This window comes from Dipteris shenzhenensis, chromosome 27 (genome assembly GCF_047967505.1).
Source record: "Dipteris shenzhenensis isolate YYH24624 ecotype China chromosome 27, Dip_SZ_1.0, whole genome shotgun sequence".
NCBI lineage: Eukaryota > Viridiplantae > Streptophyta > Polypodiopsida > Gleicheniales > Dipteridaceae > Dipteris > Dipteris shenzhenensis.
This window is the reverse complement of record NC_141622.1, coordinates 49273866-49293168: the sequence shown is the minus strand read 5'-3', so window position 1 is coordinate 49293168 and position 19303 is coordinate 49273866. Positions and strand designations below refer to the sequence as shown.

Genomic DNA, 19303 nt, shown 5'->3' with positions numbered 1-19303 from the left:
CATATACAAAGGCCTTGATACTGACTTCCTGGCTTATCCAGAGGTGAAAAGCATGTGCAAGTAGCAAGGACTGTGCAGTTTGAAATCTCATGATAGTTAGCCACAGGTTGAAAATTGTGGACTCCGTCACGGATATATAGATTATGACCTCACAATCCCCCCTGACGGCATACTCTTTTGCTAGAACATATGTGTCATACATGCAAACATACCGACACACATACACAAAGAGAATTCATTTATGCTAAGGTCTACAAACTGCGTCTCCATCAGAATTACACAGGTGAAAGGCAACAACACTAGCACTTGAGAATGTTGATCAAACATAGTCCACATTCTGTTCATCCTGCTTGTAAAGGCATTATCTCAGGCTCCAAAAAAACAGTTTTGAGCAAAAAAGCTTAGAAAACCAAGAATCAACCCCCATCTATACATCAAAAGTATTGATAAGCCACATCAGTGTGCGTGTATATTGGACAATGTGGTGGGATTCAGTCACTCTACAAATAAAGTTAAAACATCACAGAAAAGATATAAACCAGTTCAGTAAGCCAACAGTGATGGCCCTTAGTCACAATGCCTACATAGTAGTACATGTCAGATATTCAGCATTGCGTTATGGCTTCGATTTTCTAGAAACCAGATGCTGCATCTACACAATGGTATATGCCTCCCATAGGTCGTGACACAGGAAGCTATGCCTTATACACATCAGAGAGCAAAAAGTGCCCTAGTATCCATTTCATATTTTTGTGAAGCATTCAAGTGCAGTCACCTATCTGCAGGCTCTTGGTCTTGTAAAGCATTGAAGTACGGTCACCTAGGTGTGGTCTACCTTAGTTTTGGGAGACTCAAAGCGTGCTCCTCTTCATCATTTGAAACACCACAAAACTCTTCTATTAGAGAGCGCTACTCAAGTTGTGCCCCACCCTAAAACTTTCACACACATGCTTAATAGTGGAAACTTTTTCAGTCCCTTTCTTAACTGGAAGTAGACATACCTGAAAAGAGGGGCCCAAAGATGTTTCCTGATTCGTTAATAGACCATCCTTGGCAAAGAACAATGGCAACCGTGTGCCACTTCAGAACTTCAAAAACTATGCCTGTCCTAAAAACTTTTCGAAAGGCATAAACCAGCAGAGACATTATCACTACATTCAAAAAATGAAGACTATTCCTTTCAAAGGTATCATTGCCACTCAGAGTGCTGAGTTTGACAGACATTCATAGGGCAACAATTACCCCAATATATATGCAGGTTCTTAAGAGTCCTACTGAAGTATTGCATCATTCTCTTGGGCATTATTCAGCAAAATCAATCCAGCACAAATCATGCCAGTAGCACATTTGAGCTAATTTATTATGAACTTGTCCTCTCTGCTGATGAACTAATGAGAAGCCTTTGCCTCGAATTTTAGGCAGAGTTTCATACCTTACCTTTTCAAATTGAAAAAACTAATTAGTCCTTAAAATGTTCAAGGCAAAATGCAGGCCTTTCACTTGAAAAAATTTAAGGAGCCAGTTGCTCCAATTTTCCAGAAAAGGGTGCTGACTTGCAAGAAAACTCAACTCAGATTGCTGTGCAAGACTAAATCCCTCAATCTAATCAAACATGCACCTTGACACCTGTTTTAGATTTTCTGGCAAGCTTGGCCCATTCGGTATGGTATGAGCCAGCCCGATCAACTCTCTCATAAGTATGAGCACCAAAGTAATCACGCTGTGCCTGTACCAGATTTGCAGGAAGCCGAGATCGCCGGTATGTATCAAAGTACGCCAGGCTTGAACTCATGCCTGGAGTGCTTATGCCCATGGTTATGGCAAGACCCACAACTCTTCTCCATGCCGCTTGCCTTTCAACCATCTCTTTGGCAAATTCCGGATCAACCAAAAGACTGGCCAGTTTTGGGTTGCGATCATAGGCCTTTTTAATGCGATCCAGAAAAACTGCTCGTATGATGCAGCCACCCTTCCAAATCCGAGCAAGTTCTCCCAAGTTCAAGTTCCATCCCTTCTCAATACTCTTTGCCCTGATGAGATTCATACCTTGTGCATAACTACAAATCTTGGAGGCATACAAGGCCTTTCTCACGTCATCTACAAGCTGCTTCTTGTCCACAGTTTTGACGCCCAAGACATCACTTAGCCCATGTTCTTTGAAGATTTCAGCTGCGATCTCTCGTTCTTCCTTTAGGCCACTCAAGAACCGAGAATCCAGGGACGCAGCAATAGTCGGTGCTGCTATTGAGAGCTCTGCAGCTTGTTGCACTGTCCACTTGCCAGTACCCTTCATCCCAGTCTTGTCCAGGATCTTGTCCACCAGCTCACCTTCACCCTGGTCATCCTTGACAGTAAAAATGTCTGCCGTGATCTCTACAAGAAAGCTTTCAAGCTCCCCTTTGTTCCACTCTGCAAACGTTTCAGCTATCTCCTTGTTGGACAACCCTCCTACTGACTTGAGCACATCATATGCCTCCGATATCAACTGCATATCGCCATACTCAATTCCATTGTGCACCATCTTTACAAAGTTACCAGCACCGCCTTGGCCTACATACGTCACACAAGGCCCGTCGTCAACCTGGGCTGCTACTTTCGTGACAACGTCTTCAATATACTTGTAAGCCTCTGGCGTCCCTCCCGGCATAAGTGACGGCCCATAGCGGGCACCTTCCTCACCTCCAGAAACTCCCATTCCAAGATAAAGAAGCCCCTTCTCCGCAACTTGCTTTGCCCTGCGTTCTGTGTTCTCGTACCATTCGTTGCCTCCATCTACAATGCAATCTCCGGGTTCCATGAAGCTTGAAAGTGTCGCAATTGTTTGATCCACAGGAGCCCCTGCCTTGACGAGAAGAATTACAGCTCTGGGCTTCTGAATTGACAGCACGAAATCCTTCGGGTCATAGTATCCCGTCAAGGGGAGGTTGCCTTCTTCCTTTGCCCTTTCTACAGTATCATCTACTTTGTTACTGGAACGATTATAAACGGAGATAGGAAAACCCTTTTCAGCGATGTTAAGAGCCAGATTTTGGCCCATCACAGCTAGGCCTGCAAGACCAATTCGAGACAAAGAATCCGCGGCCTCCATTGCAGGGTCGTAGGGAACGGTCCACTTGCTAAACCTGCAAAGCAACCACTAGCACAGGCAAGAAAATCAGTAATGCATGCATGCATGCTCCGATAATTGTTCAATTCGCGTTCAAACAAAAAGATCACACTGAAAATGGGCCATTTGCTTGGATCAGAAGTGCATCAAGCAGACTAGAAAGGTCAAACATGCGGGGTGCCTCTCTAAAAAAGGCACCCTGCAAAGCTGGGATGCAGTTAAAAGGCGCGAGAGAAGCCAAATGACGTACTAAAGACCGAAGCTTGATGTGCCAAAGAAGATAACAAGGACTAAGATTAAGAAGATTTCGTCGTAGCGACGATCGGATCAAAACAAGAAGCGCCGTGCGCCGTGAGATTTCATGCAGATGGAAGAACTCCAAAAACAGAGAAGCTAGAGGGGCAAAGAGTTCTCCTGTTCTCGAAGAAGCGGTTCTAGGCAAGAAGCAAGCATGCGAAGTTTTTAAAACAAGGCTGAAAAAGGTCAAGCTGCGGTACGAAGGTCGATCCAAAACGGAAATCCGCAACCGAAACATGTGCGGGGAAGACTAAAAAGACCAAACTCGAGCGATAAGTCTAAGGAAGCACGGAGGCAAAGAGGAAGGAGAGGGAAAACTCACGGGAAGGAAGAGAGATCGATGGGAGGAGGAGCCTGGGAGCGTCGCCAAGAAGCAGGACGGGGAAGAATCCTGCAAAAATGAAGAAGAAGAAGAAGAAGAAGAATGTGTAGAAAATGAAGAAGAAGAAGTGTGTACACAAAAATGAAGATGGATCCAAGATGCAGAGGAGAAGCATCCAACGCTCTCTCCAAAAAGACAAGGCCTCTTTTGCCCAACGGTCCCTCTTCCTATCCCTTGGTTATCTTCATCTACCTCACAGATTCCTCTTTGTCTTTTCCTTTTTCTGTCCGATGGATCTTCGCCTCCCCTCCTTCGGACCTTTGGTCCGTGTTTTATACCGCTCGATTGAAATGTAAATTCAGATCCGGCTTTGTTTTATTTTTTCCATTTTGGCTTAATTTGCGTCTGTGTTTTGCCCGCCCTTTTTTCCCCCCATTTATTATTTACAACCCACGTGCCCACTACTCCTTTATTTGCTGCCAAATATCACCACTACCACGATTTTGTTGCTGACTTTCAAAGAGAGAGAGAGAGAGAGAGAGAGAGAGAGAGAGAGCACATGTCTCCCGGAGATTGCATTCCGATAGTCATGTTGCCTATAAGATGCTATCGGATTTACGTGTACATGGCTACCAGAAGCTAGGAATCCGACAATTGGAGGGCTCTTTGTAGTGCGTGCTGGAGTGGGGTGGCAACCATCCCATTGGTTGTCGGATGACCTGCCTATGCACTCCGATAAGCACAGTTAAGAACTGATTGCACATAGCTACTAAAAGGGCTCACAATCGGAGGTTTTTCAACTCATGTGCCCAAGCTAAGGGGAAAGAGAGAGAGAGAGAGAGAGAGCTTCATAGAGAAACTTATTTCGAGAGAGCTTCAATAGAGTAACTTAACCCTTGTATGAGCCCTTGTCATGCGAAATGTATGGAAGGCTAGGAACAAGCAACATTCGAGTCCCATCTAATTTTTCTCATCGGCTACAACTTGAGGTGCTGGCCATGTTGCAATACTATGCACCTCGATAACCCGACTTATGGTGGCCACATCAATTCTTAATGCTACCCTATACCGTGTGATGTATTTATTATTTCTTTTCTCTTAATAAAAGGTCAGGAAAAAAAACGTCCAAAGGGAGGTGCAACTTGGGATAGTGGTCCTCCTTCCTCCAAAGAGGTTTCCCTTGCTCTAGTAGGAAAAGCTATAAATGTTGCTTTTTAGAAGCTGTATCAAAATTTCATTATACTTTTTCTAAATTATAATATAATATAATATTTCCTTAACAAGTTTCATTTCTCTAAAGGAGGGTGGTGGCTCTGCACTCTTATGGGAGGTAGATTTTATCTTGACTCTGGGTTGTGTTTTTGGCTGTGAAGAAGAAGCATCGATAGAGACTATTGATCATGTGGAAGACCTCCCGAAGGTAATGTTGTGACTGAGTTTTGGCATGTTACCAATGTTATTAAAAAGGAATTGGCTAGTATTATGGGTAACTCTAGGGAAGGAGAATTCTAAATGGAGTAACAATGTGGAAGACGTCTTGGGGGTATTATCCCTAGAGTGACTGCAAGCCAATGGTTCGTTTAGAGAGAATCTAACTGAGAAAGAGCTTTGGGAAGCTCTGGATGTGTTGGAGAATGACAAGGCTCCACGGCTAGATGACCTGGCTATAGAGTTTTATGTTAATTTCTCGAATTTAGTCAAGAAAGACTTTGTGGAAATGGATAATAAGGCGATGACTATGGGCAAGCTGTCTAAAAGTAAATGTGGGTCTAATAAAATTGTTCCCCAAAATATAGAACAGATTGAGGGTCAGAGATTGGAGACCTAAGTAGAAAAATTCCAATTCGTGATTTGAAAATTTTGGGAATTTAGGACGAATGATACGTAGGGGCAAAAAATCAGGCTAAAAGTCGGAGCAATGTCAGGTTGTTTTTTATGTGATCAAATGGTATTCGTTTGAATAAAACTGATTCACACAAATAAATCTGGCAAGTGACTGTCATATGCTTATCTTGCACTTGGTTCTCTAGTCGAGCAAAAGATTCAAAAAAGGAATAGAAAATAAGGAAGGCCTATTAGGTTGCTCTAGCAAAAGAAATCCTAAAGGTTTGAACTAAAATGGAATTTGTTTTATTGTTTCTATGAGTTGTAAGGGTCTCTTTTAGACTCTTAGATCTCTTGTGTGAAATGTGATTTTTGTTCTTGTCAATGTATTTAGTTTGTATGAATTCTACGAATCTCATTAAAGATTCACAGATCTATTGTGTGAATATTGCTTTTTGTAATTTGATAGAGTTCTTAGGATCTTATTTGAGTTCTTAAGATCCCTAAGATAGGCTAATTTGTGAATAGTGCTTTTTGTAATTTGATAGAGTTCTTAGGATCTCATTTTTTAGTTCTTAAGATCTCTAAGATAGGCTAATTTGTGAATAGTGCTTTTTGTAATTTGATAGAGTTCTTAGGATCTCATTTTTTAGTGCTTAAGATCGCTACGATAAGCTATATAAATTAAGTTTTTTGTGGTTTGATAGACTTCTAAGAATTTCTCTGAATTTCGCTTTTTTTTAGTTTATAAATTTGCTTTCTAAAGTTAGTATTGAAATATGGTAATTTCTCATATAAGTCTTTAGCATGTCGCAGGGTAGGTCTTAGTGGAGGCATTGCATTAGAAGAGAAAATGGGCCTTTTCTTTTTCTTGCTAATTCTATAATTCATGGATGGGTCCAAGTTTCTCTCTCTCTCTCTCTCTCTCTCTCTCTCTCTCTCTCTCTCTCTCTCTCTCTCTCTCTCTCTCAGCGCACGCACACACACACACACATGCTTTCTCATCACTCACAATCTTTCCTCCTCCCTCTCTTCTACTAGTGTCTTTTGCTTCAGCTTTTGGTTCCACCAACCTTTTGGGCAGGCCTTATGAATGATAAAAGTCATTCACCTTGTTATAGTATTGAGAGAAAACATTATTCTTTCAATACTATGTGAATGAATGTTCTGCAACCTTGTGAAACATGGTAAATTTTTAAAATATAGTATTGAGAGAAAGCATTATTCTTTCAATACTATGTGAATGAATGTTCTACAACCTTGTGAATATATGGTAAAATTTTAAAATATAGATAATCATAACTTGCATCCTTACACTTATTATTGAGAGTATTTCATTCTCTCAATATTAAGTGAATTAATGTGTCGTATCTTTATAAAATTAGAGTTCTTACTCTTGAAAGAATTGTTGAGAGATCATGCTCAACATCATGTAATCATATGCATAGCACTAACCCAATAGAGTGCTATAAAGGAAAGGGTTAGATACCCTAACCCTAACCCTAAATGGGTTTGTATATATTGTACATTTTCAACTAAATCTAGTGTACACTTAGTCATTTGTGGTGTCCTCTCTAGCTGTGTCCTCTCTCCTCATCTCCACTCTTCTCCTCTCCCCTCTTAATATTTTGTCATGGTATCAAAGCTCCCTTGCCTTCCGTTGAGGCATTGTGATCCGCTTATGAGAGTGTGAGAAAGTGATTGAGAGATTGAGTGTTCTTGAATGTTCTCTTCCGTGAGAGACTTCCGTTCATGTGAAGAATTTCCATCCATTGGTAAGAGATTTCTGTCATAGAGAGATTTAGATTCATTCTTGACTTCATTCCGTTGAGAGACTGTGAGAGTGAGATCCTTTGAAAGAAATATAGGGAGAGTTTGAGAGTGATTCTGAGAGATAATTCCGAGAATTCCTTCTTCTCCAATTCAGAAGGAGAGAGAGATTATAGATATATGCTCCTTCTTCTTGAGAGATTTGTGAGTAAAATCGGGATAATCCCTACTTTGCTTCAAAGGCTATCTACAGTAGCGACACCGATTCCTGCAACATGGGTTGCTTGTAAACGACCTTCAGCAACTCCAAAGCTCACGAGTTGCCACAGCAAAGAGGAGACTCCATTTACCAACATCCCCAACAAACACTTGGCTGCCTACATGACCAATGGCTCCTATCAATACAACACAGCCTCTTCAACCAGCTCGCTTCAATGGCCCCTTCTATCTCACAACAGCCCACCATAGCTCCAATCAACCTGCAGACATCGTTACAAGCAATGCACACCTTTTCTTCGCTGAGGCTTCCACAAGCTCTATGCTCAGCCAACCACACTAAGCTCTTCCATGGGTGACCATCTCAAAGCCTCTCTGAGATAACCTCTCCAAATGTAGCCCCAAAACAAAGATCCACCCACAAGCTGGCTCCTCTTCTCCAAGGGACTCCAGCGGCAGTCAGCCGACTTGAACTGTGCAATAGCAAACAGGCTCTCCATAGGCTCCAATCACAGCTCTCAGTGATGGTCCGGTGCACCGGCATAGTAGCCACTCCACCATCCCAAACTAACGACTCAGTCAACCTTTCCACAACGGGCCTCCATCCACCGAGCCACTTCTCCAACCACCTACCTAAGCATCTCCAACTCACGGGAAGCTCTAGCGCCTCCTTCATATGCGATGCCATCGACTATAACTCCAAAACTAGCCTCCAAATAGCTGCCCCACCAATGATCAGTCCATAGCACTCCTGTTGCAATTGGCTCACATGCCCCATCAATGACAACTGACCTACAGATACGAGTTCCGCCTCCATAGCCCATGGCTCGACGGAATTTTTCCACAAACGAAATCTTACTGGAAATTTTGCATAATCTCAGAATATTTCAATGGCTAGTTAGGTGACACATCTCCTCTACCATCTTATCTTAAGGCTTATCAACTTCTGACATGTGGCAACCCAATCTACCACATCATCATCGTGACACGTTAGCACACCGGGTCCTAGGGCCACATCATCCATGTCACCTTGTCACATCAGCTACCACATCATCCATCTCAGTGATAGGTCATCAGCTCCCACATCATCCAGCTTTGACTAGTCAACTACCAAGCCAGCAAGTCAAAGTCAAAGCCTTTGACCAGTCAAAATGCCACGTGGTAGTCCCCTGACAAGCACTCTTACCCCCTAGAAAGCACACACAGTCCACTGCATGTGAACACAAGTGCCACCTCACACAGTGCTCCACCAGCACTATCCCTTCACAAGCACAGTTCATCATCACTGCATGTGACTCACAATGCCACATCATCACTACACATTTTCACTCTTTTTTGCCCCTCCACCTAGATCAAGTCGTATCTCTTGATCCAGGAGGAATTTGAGGGTGCTACAAAAAAGTGAAACGATTCATTTTTTGCGCTCTATGCACTCCTCACATCATGCACACATTTTAGCACAAGTATCACTCACCTTTGAGCCTCATCTCGACAAATCCACTTCCTACACGCACATCAGCCTCTACATTGGCATATCTGACCCAGCACATAAAAAGAACTATTTGATGTTATTTCATTGATCGACGGTTGGTATAGATCTAGATCAGAGTAGACTAGATTGCCATAGATGAGCTGCTTTGAACTTCTCCAAGTTGCCAATCTAAGCCATGCCTGAAATTCTCGACTAGTTCCTGCTCGGGGTCAGTTCCTACTCGGAGTCAGTCCCTATGCTCACATACAGTTTCACATCATCACATTACCTGAAACCTGATGTTCATTAGTTTAGTGAGCAGACTTCAAAGTGTTCAGAGGCATTGCCGATTGTTTAGTGGGCAGATAGCACATGATTTGATTTCACATACACATGCCATCATTGTAAAGCCTATTTAGCTATTTCATGGCATTGTGCACTTTATTTCAGCCTCGTAAAGCCTCTTGGCTATTCCCAACATCATTTGCTCCACAAGCCTTGTATTTCATATCGGATTATATATATTACAGTTCTACCTTCACCGACAGTTCAGATTTCACTTGCTACAGTCATTGTTTTGCAGTTGATTCAAACAATGATTTTGACGACACTTTGAGTGCATTTCTTGCACCTTGTCTATGACTAGCAACCTCAATCTGGAGGCATCTGCTAAGCTACACAACTCCAATTATGGCACATGGAAATACCGAATGGAGACCATTCTTGCACTTCAAGATAAATGGGAGTATGTCGATGGATCTACACCTAGACCATTGGATGATCCAGCTAGTAGTAGCTCTACTCCACCTGTTGTCACAGCACCAGCAGTGGGATCTACAGTGGGATCTCTATCTACACAAACTGTTTTTGCACTTGTAGCACATCCTGCCATTGCGCAAGCACAGGCAGAATGGGATAAGAAAGATAAGTATGCATATCATCTGATCAAGAAGAATGTGCAAGATGTCATGCTAGGATAGCAGCTCAACACCGTCAAAAGATTAAAAGAAGCATGGGATATGTTCGCAGCTCTCTATGAGTCCAAGAACACTTCCAGGATTCTCACACTGAGAAATCAAATCAACCAGAGTTTTCGCAAACAGTAGCAAAACCGGTCATGCTTACGTACTCAAGATCAAAGACTACAACAATTAACTCACAGCAACAAAAGAGACTATGAATCCAGCGGAAATGGTTCAAGTCATCCTGAATGGACTAGGAGAGGGATACGAGAATCTAGTCTAGAGTATTGCCATCCAATGACAAATTCTGACACTGGAAGAACTTCAGTCAATCTTACTTGGTGAAGAACTCAGAACTCAGGCCATTCATGCATGCAAAGGTCATTCTAATGATCAGGCATTCACACCTTCAGACAGAAGTAGAGGTAGAGGCAGAGGTAGATCATTCAAGTGAAGTGGTCATCATCAGCAAAGTCAGAATCAACATCAGCATCAGCATCAACCTCAACAACATCAAAATCAACAAAGAGGTCATTCCAAGCGAGGAAGATTCCAAGGATGGGGGAATGCGTCCACCAACATGTCAAACATCCAGTGCAACTACTGTCATAAGTTTGGACACTATGAAAGAGATTGCCGCAAGAAGCAGTATGACCAAGGCGATCAATCGAGGAAATTTCCGCGATGAAAAAGGAAATCATCATGGTGGACATTCTAGTTACAGTCAGTTTACAAATGAACATGGGAATATGTTTCTTGCAAACGAGGAAATGCATAAGAATGGTACAATGTACCTAGACACTGATTGCAATCCAAAAGAGGATTTCTGCTATCAAGTCAACGAAGCAGATCAAGATCCTTGGTACATTCACAGCGGTGCATCATCTCACATGACAAATCATCAGGAATGGTTCATAGAGTTGAAACCATTAGAAGGTCAAAAGAATGTAATCTACACAGCAAATAATACACAGAGACTATGAATCCCATAGAAATGGTTCAAGTTATCTTGAATGGATAAGGAGAGGGATACGGGAATCTATTCCAGAGTATTGTCATTCAATAGCAAATTCCAACACTTGAAAGACTCCAGTCAGTTTTGCTTGGTGAAGAACTCGAGATGCAAGCCATTCATACACGCAAAGTTCATTCCAATGATCAAGAATTCATAGCTTTAGATAGAAGTAGAGGTAGATCATTTCAGTGAAGTGGTCATTATCAACAACAAAGTCATCAAAGTCAAAGTCAACATCAGCATCATCCTCAGCAACATCATCAAAATCCAAGAGGAAATCATTCCAGTCAAGGAAGATTCCAAGGACAAGGGAATGCATCCACCAATGTGTCAAACATTCAGTGCAACTACTATCATAAGTTTGGACACTATGAAAGAGATTGCCGCAAGAAGCAATACGACTAAAGCGGTCAATCCATAGCAATCGAGGGAAATTCCAAGGAAGAGGAAATCATCGCGATGGACATTCAAGTCATAGTCACTATGCCAATGAACCTGAGAACATGTCTCTTGCAAGTAAGGAGATGCAGAGGACTAAAACAATGTATCTTGACATTGACTACATTTCTTAAAGGGATCGCAGTTATCAAGTCGATCAGTGCATCATCTCATATGACAAAGCAACAGGAATGGTTCACAGAAATGAAACCTTTAGAAAGATAGAAGAATGTTATTTACACTGCAGAAGATAACACACCAAATCCAGTTCAAAGGAAAGGCATTGTCCCTATGAGCAATTTTACTGGTACAAAAGGATTGATGAAAGATGTTCTCTATGTTCTGAAGCTCAACAAGAACCTCTTGTCAGTTGGAAAAATGACTAAACACAACTATCAAGTAATATTTGATGGAGGTGAATGCATAATCAGAGACAACTCCAGTGGATATTAGCTAGTAGGAAAAGTAGTTAAGGAAGGATGCTCATTCAGAATACTTGCTTCAATACCATATTTTCATGCCATGTTAGCTCAACTACAATAGATGCCACTTCTACAGTATGGCACAAGAGATATGGACATGTCATTTTCAAAATCCTGATAGAGCTTAGAAATCAAAATATGGCAACTGGAATTCCAAAACTACAGTTTCTTGGAAAAGTTTGCAAAGCATGCTACTTCAGTAAACAAAAGCAAACCAATTTCAGTAGAATCACCTCTTAAGTAAGATGTATACTTGATTGGATGCATACATCTATATATGGGGTTATGCCTAGACTCATGCCCAGACTCGCAACATCAATGGTTCACTTTACTACTTGACTTTCATCGATGACTACAGCAGACACTATTGGGTCTACTTTCTGAAAGAAAAATCTGAAGTATTTTTTAGATTTAAAGAATTCAAAGCCATGGTAGAAAACCAGGCAAGCAAAAAGATCAAAGTCATGAGATCAGACAGAGGAGGTGAATACATGTCTTCAAGATTCATGAAATTTTGTAGAAGTAATAGCATACGAAGACAATTGACTTGTGCAGATACTCCTCAGCAGAATACAAGAGCTGAAAGGAAGAATGGTACTTTCGCAGACAATGCTAGAGCAATGCTCAATGAGAAGCATCCTCTGAATCACTATTGGGCAGAAGCAGTTGCCACTGCAAACTACTTGCTTAATTCACTTCCGACCGACGAACCGATTCAGGGTATGACACGTGATGAACCATTCACTGAACACAAGCCATGCATTGGGAATCTCTGCATATTTTGGTTGCATAGCATATGCCCACACACATGACGATCATCATAGAAAATTGGATGTGGAGTCACATAAATGGATCATGGTTGGCTACAGTGAAGAAAGCAAAGCATACAAGTTGTATGATCCCATCAACTGGAAGGTCATTATCTCCAGAGATGTAATCTTTGATGAAGATCAGAATGGAAAACCTCAAATAGACTGGAGATAGACGCACTGATTACTCAATCATCTATAAAAATGGTTGATGAAGAAGAGCAAGAATTGCCAGAAACACCCTCGAAACACCCCAAGCAGAGCCACAACAACTCAGATGGTCTACTAGGGAAAGCAAACCTCCAACCAGATTGACATATGCTCAGAAAGGCAAAGCAATTCAGGTTGAAACCACCAACTATGCTGTTATGACTACCATCATGGCTATAGAAGAGCCAATGTACTTCGAACATGCAATAGACAAGCTAGAATGGCAAACTACTATGAATGAAGAAATGGATGCTTTGTACAAGAACAATACTTGGGAATTATGCGACCTTCCACTAGGAAAGAAGGTCTTAGCAAACAAATGGGTATATAAAGTGAAGTACAATCCAGATGGCAGTATTCAAAGATAAAAAGCCAGACTAGTTGCAAAAGGATTTGCACATCAATATGGTCATGATTATGATGAGACTTATGCTCCAATCACAAATATGGATTCCATATGATTCTTGATATCACTAGTGACACTTAGCAAATGGAATGTGTATCATCTCAATGTCAAGAATGCATTTCTCAATGGTTACCTAGATAAGGAAGTCTACATGCAACAACCATCAGGTCATGTTGAACCAGGAAAGGAGAATAAGGTTTGTCATCTAAAGAAAAGTCTCTACGGCTTAAAGCAAGCACCCAAAAGTTGGTACAGTAGACTCTGATAAGTATTTTTCTGATCTGGGATACATGAAATCCAATGCAGATCATACTTTTTATTACAAAGTTCAAGGGGAAAACATTACTATTGCACTTTTGTACGTAGATGATCTGATTGTGACCAGAAGGAAGGATAGCTTCATCAAAAAGCTAAAACAAGACTTATTTGTAGAGTTCAACATGAAAGATCTTGGACTTATGCAGTATTGTCTTGGAATTGAGTTTTGCAGAGATTCAGACATCACCTTTATCAGTCAGCTCAAATATGTTGACAGTCTCTTGAAGAAGTTTCATATAACAGATTGCAAAATTGCAGCCACTCCCATGGAACAAAGTTTGAAACTTAAAAAGATTCAGAATAGCCTACAGTCAATGGTAGGTACTACAAGTAGCTCATCGGATCTGTTATATATCTAACTATCACACGGCCAGATATTTGTTATGCAGTAAGTTCACTTGTACAGTTTATGGCAAATCCAAAATACTCTCACTAGAATGCAGCCAAACGAGTCTTGAGATACATCAAAGGTACAAGACCGTTTGGGATAGAATACACAGGAAGTCATCCATGGTTGCATGGATACTGTGATAGTGACTATGCCGGAGATTATGAGACCAAGAGATCGACATACAAATATGCATTTTTCCTTGGTCAAGGTGCTATATCATGGTTTTCAAACAAACAGCCAATTGTTTCTTTGTCTTTGACTTGAGCAAAATATAGGGCACTCACTACAGGAGCATGTGAGTCTATATGGCTCAGAAGACTATTGTCAGAAATAGATTACTTTGATGAATCAAAGCCAACAACAATATACTGTGATAATCAGTTGGCTCAAGCATTGATCAAGAATCCAATATACCACTCCAGGAAAAGCTTTTCGAGAAACATCAACAAGCTCTTGGTTCAATGCAGAGGAAGGGCATCTCCACTCTTCTCCTCTCCCCTCTTAATATTTTGTCATGAATTCTTTCAATTTTATCTTAATGAACTTTTAACTAGTGCATTCTTACACTCCATTTTAAATCAATATTTTTTTATTCTTTCAATTGGATGTGAATGAATGCATAACTATTTGAAATATTCACTCTTAATTAGAGTTCCTATCTTTATTATTGAAATAATATACATGTGTTCTTACTACTATTTTTTAAGGAAAGAATCCACCTGGCGCCCTGTCGAGGTTTGCAGAGAGTGAGAAGGGAGCTTTGCGGGAGGTTAGGGAAGTGGAGAAGGAAGTTGTAGGCTTAGAGGAGATCTTTTAGGTTCGGGGAGGAGCCACATTGGGGAATGTGGGAGGGGAGTGCCGCGTGGCTCAGGGAGAGCCTCTGAACACATAAGGAGAGAACCAGACGGTAGAGGAGCAAAGTGGTAAATAGCAGATGACAAACTGGCAGAGGGCAGAGAGCAATAGATGGCGAACTGGTCAAGGGCAAAGAGCAGCAGATGGCAAACTAGCAGTTCAAACTCACACAACTCGATGATGTGGCGGGCACTGGGACAGACTGTGTACACGAACGAGATGATGTGGTGGGCAATGGAACAAACGATGCACACGAACCCGATGATGTGGTAGGTAGCAGGACAGAGGGCATGTGCATGGACACGTGGTGCGATTAGACATCCGTAGAGGGCTAGGGGCAGACGTGCGGGTGGTGACATGGCGTAGAGTGATGGTGTGTCATAGGATATAGTCTTGCAAAGCAGAGAGGTGGCAGTCTTGCAGGTAGCACAGCCACACATAGGGAGAGACGTGGCATGGTCGTGATGGAGATCCAACGATGAATGATGTGGTGTGGTGCCGACATGATGTGGCAACTGGGCAGACTTGCACATAGATATATATTTGTTTAATTTAATAATATATAAAAATAATATAAATTTTATTATTTATTTATTAAAAAATATATATTAACATAATATAATCTCTCTCTAAGAAATCATATATATATATGAATATAATAAATATTTTTATATATTATATTTATATTTATATATATATTTGCATATTTAGATTTTATATATATATATATGTGTGTGTGTGTGTGTGTGTGTGTGTGTGTGTGTGTGTATGTGTGTGTGTGTGTGTGTGTGTGTGTATGTATTATATTATATTATATATATATATGTATATGTATGTATGTATGTATGTATGTATGTGTCACACACACACACACACACATATATAGATTTATATATAATTATATATATATAATATCTATAAATAATCCTTTTTAAAATACCTTTTAGTTAATATTATATATCTTACCATAATATACATATAAATATTATAAATAAATAAATAGATGAATATATATGTATACAAAGTTTTGATTTCATAAAGAGAGAGAGAGAGAGAGAGAGAGAGAGAGAGAGATTTTGTATGTATGTAAATATATATTTATATTTGTTTATTTATTATTACACACTCAAACATGCCCAAAGAACCAACACACATGTACAGCATGTAGACACACATCATGACCTATGTGCACACATAGGCAAACACACACATATATGCATACACATGTACATGAGCATACATACAATTGAGCATGTGCACACGAGTGATATTCAAACATAGATGTGTGTGTATACACATGAATACATATGAATATAGTAGGTGGTTTCCACACACACACACACACACACACACACATAGAGAGAGAGAGAGAGAGAGAGAGAGAGAGGGAAAGAGTATTGGTATAAATTCGATTTTTTCTAAACAAAGGTACTATTAGGGCTTCATTGGATTTGATTCAAAAATTTGTTGAGATTTGCAAACTTTCAATGGAGAGAGAGAGAGAGAGAGAGAGAGAGAGAGAGAGAGAGAGAGAGATGTATGCAACACTATAAAAAACGTTTTTCCAAATAAAAGTGATGTGACATATCCAATTAGAAATTTCCTTTAAAATCATTCAAATACCAAGATGTGTAAATTAAGCCTAAAATTTTATTCATTGAAATTAAAATAACCCTAAGATCCCAACCTTGAGACCCAACAGAGCGGGTCTCTAACCGTCATAGAAGGGTCATGCTACTCGTTTAATTTTATGTGAATGAATGTTGAGTAAACATTCTTACACTTAGTTTTGAATGAATATTTTATATTCTTTCAATAGTATGTGAATGAATGTTTCAGAATTTGTTTTTTTGTATGTGTCAAGGTTATATACTTACACTTACTTGAGAATATATTTATTCTCTGAATTGGATGTGAATGAATGCACAACTATTTGGACTCCTAATTAGAGTTCTTACACTTGCAATTGAAAGAATAAATATGTATTCTTTCAAGTGTATGTGGATGAACTTTTAAGTAATACTATTCTTGCACTTACTTTTGAATGAATATTCTCTATTCTTTCAAAAGTGTGTCAATGAATAGAGATAAAAGTAATAACATTCATATACTTACTTTTGAATGAATACTCTTAGTATGTTAATGAATGGATGTATGTTCTAAAAATTTAGTACACTTTGAGTGTATCTTTATATTCTTTGAATAGTATACTTTGAATGTATGTATGATTATTTACACTCTTATACTCTAGAAAGAATATATATAATTTTGGATGTACAATCTTTTATCAATTGCATTCTCACATGTGTGTTTAACTATGTATGATTTATTAATAGTTAATGAATTAAAGTATAATAATTTCTATTATTATCCTTGAAACTTATGATCTTGTTTATGTTTTGGTTTACTACTCTTAAGTATGGTGCATGGTAAAATCTGGTGATACTATATAGAAATACAAAAAGTGCATGCCTTAGTCTTGTATGTATAGACACGTGTCATACATGGATTCGCTATATCATCTCCACTAGATATCAATACTGCATGCCAACTTGACTGCAACATTCGTTCTCATACTATTCTAAATCAACTTGCCTCTAATAGGAGATCACCACACATCATCTTACATGCAACGGCCTTTCTCACTACCATTTTAAGGGGCATTTTAAACAACCGCTAGGCTTTCTTGACTATTTTCAGTAGACCACACATGCATTCGCTTCCTTGGGTCCTACCTTCCACCTCCCGCTTCCTTGCTACTGAGTGATCTCTCACTTTCTGGGCTCCTGCTTCCTCACTTTTGAGTCATCTCCCACTTGACCAAGCTTGGATCCTCCTTCAGGCAGATGGTCATTGTAGCAACCATGTTTGGGAGATGCAGTCATGCAGCTGAAGATGGCTACTACAAATATCTTCCTTCTAGAAGAGGATTCAAACTAGTTCACTCTCTTTCTAGAGCTATGTGACATAACTCGAGATGAATTGCTCTCGTGCATGCCCATGTTTGCAAGCCTAACATTTGTTTTGGCCTCTGTCGATTTATGGCGCATTTAAGCCTCTTCCCTTGCTTTTCCAAAGTACATTTACAATAACATCACTACAACATATGCTATGCTTTTTCTATTGTTTTCCTTGCACCTCTATCTCACTTACTTAGCTTCGGCCTCCCACTTCCTCGCTTTCAAGTCATCTCCTCCTATTCATCTCCTGCTTCTTCACTTCTGAGTCATCTCTTGTTTCCTCCTAGACTCTCGATTTCTTTCTTCCTGGGCTCGATGTTCGAGCATACGTAGCTTTGGTAAGATCTATTCCATTAATTTTGGCCTATTGTATCAGTCATTCTTTCAAAGTATCTTCTAGCTTAGCTGTGCAATCTTCTTCATTTGTTGTATCATCTTGGTTGGTCTAGAAATTGTGCAATCTTGCCTGATCTCTACTTCATAGCACTTTTAAGTGGCTCTCCACATTGCATTGCGGTGATTTGGTTTGAGAACTTGCATTTATTTCTTTAAAGTTGTTCTATTTGTCATTTGTAAATCCTAAATGGACATGTCCAACACTCTTCCTTTGCAATAAATCTTTAATGGACATCTCCAAGCTTTGCAATCTTCTCGAAGAGGCTATATACATCGATGATTTGCTCTTCAAAAGTACAATTACTATTCTTGTATCTACTTCATTCATTGGTGTCCTCTTGGTTTCTCATCAAATTGTACCTTATGCATGCAAATCACTACAACGCAATATGGTACTAGTAACCTCACATGGCCACCCACGTTATGTTGTGATGATTTGCTCTTCAGAAGTCCAATTTTTGTCATTGTATCTATTTCATTCGTTATTTCATCTTGTTTTCTCATCAAATTGTAGCTTACACGTGCAATCTGCTTCATAGAATTTTCAAATCACTACAATGCAATATGGCACTTCTGATCTCACGTGGCCACCTGTGATTAAGATTCTACTCTAAATTGGCTATGGAGCTATTTAGAGAATAGTGCATTGATCATATCATCAACAAAGTCCAAATTCGTCCCAATCGATGCCCCTCCTGATTCGGTACACCCTCCTCGACGAGTGTGGAGACCACCCCCTGCCCCATTTAATTTTGAAAAGGAATTTGGTGAAAATTTTGTAAGCATACCTCCTGGCTAGTCTCCATCGGCCATCTGTTTAGATAGGATTAGCATTGTACAAAATTTTTCAATGTAAATTCATTCTTTACACTTCTCCATGTATCTTTCTATATTTTTTAATTCCATATTTTTCAATGTAACCACAATTGTTAAGATATATATATATATATATATACATACATATGATAATAAGTTATATATATATATATATATATATATATCCAATATTAAAATATTTCCAAAGTGATTGAAATGATGTTTTCTCAGCTATGTGA

The 19303-nt window shown here is 39.8% G+C and overlaps 1 protein-coding gene across 2 annotated transcripts; it reads right to left on the bottom strand.

Annotated features, from left to right (window-relative positions):
• Nucleotides 1-1172: 1172 nt before the first annotated feature.
• LOC147884426 (6-phosphogluconate dehydrogenase, decarboxylating 3, chloroplastic-like) lies at nt 1173-3891 on the bottom strand. 2 transcript variants are annotated; one of them, XM_087398390.1, is made up of 2 exons: nt 3726-3891; nt 1173-3136 (listed from the first exon to the last, which is right to left on the bottom strand). In XM_087398390.1, the coding sequence occupies exon 2, from the start codon at nt 3086-3088 to the stop codon at nt 1607-1609; it is 1482 nt and encodes a 493-aa protein (XP_087254516.1). In that variant the 5' UTR covers nt 3089-3136; nt 3726-3891; the 3' UTR covers nt 1173-1606. The 2 variants fall into 2 exon arrangements, with proteins under 2 accessions (XP_087254516.1, XP_087254517.1); XM_087398391.1 differs by having other exon boundaries at nt 1173-3122.
• Nucleotides 3892-19303: the final 15412 nt, after the last annotated feature.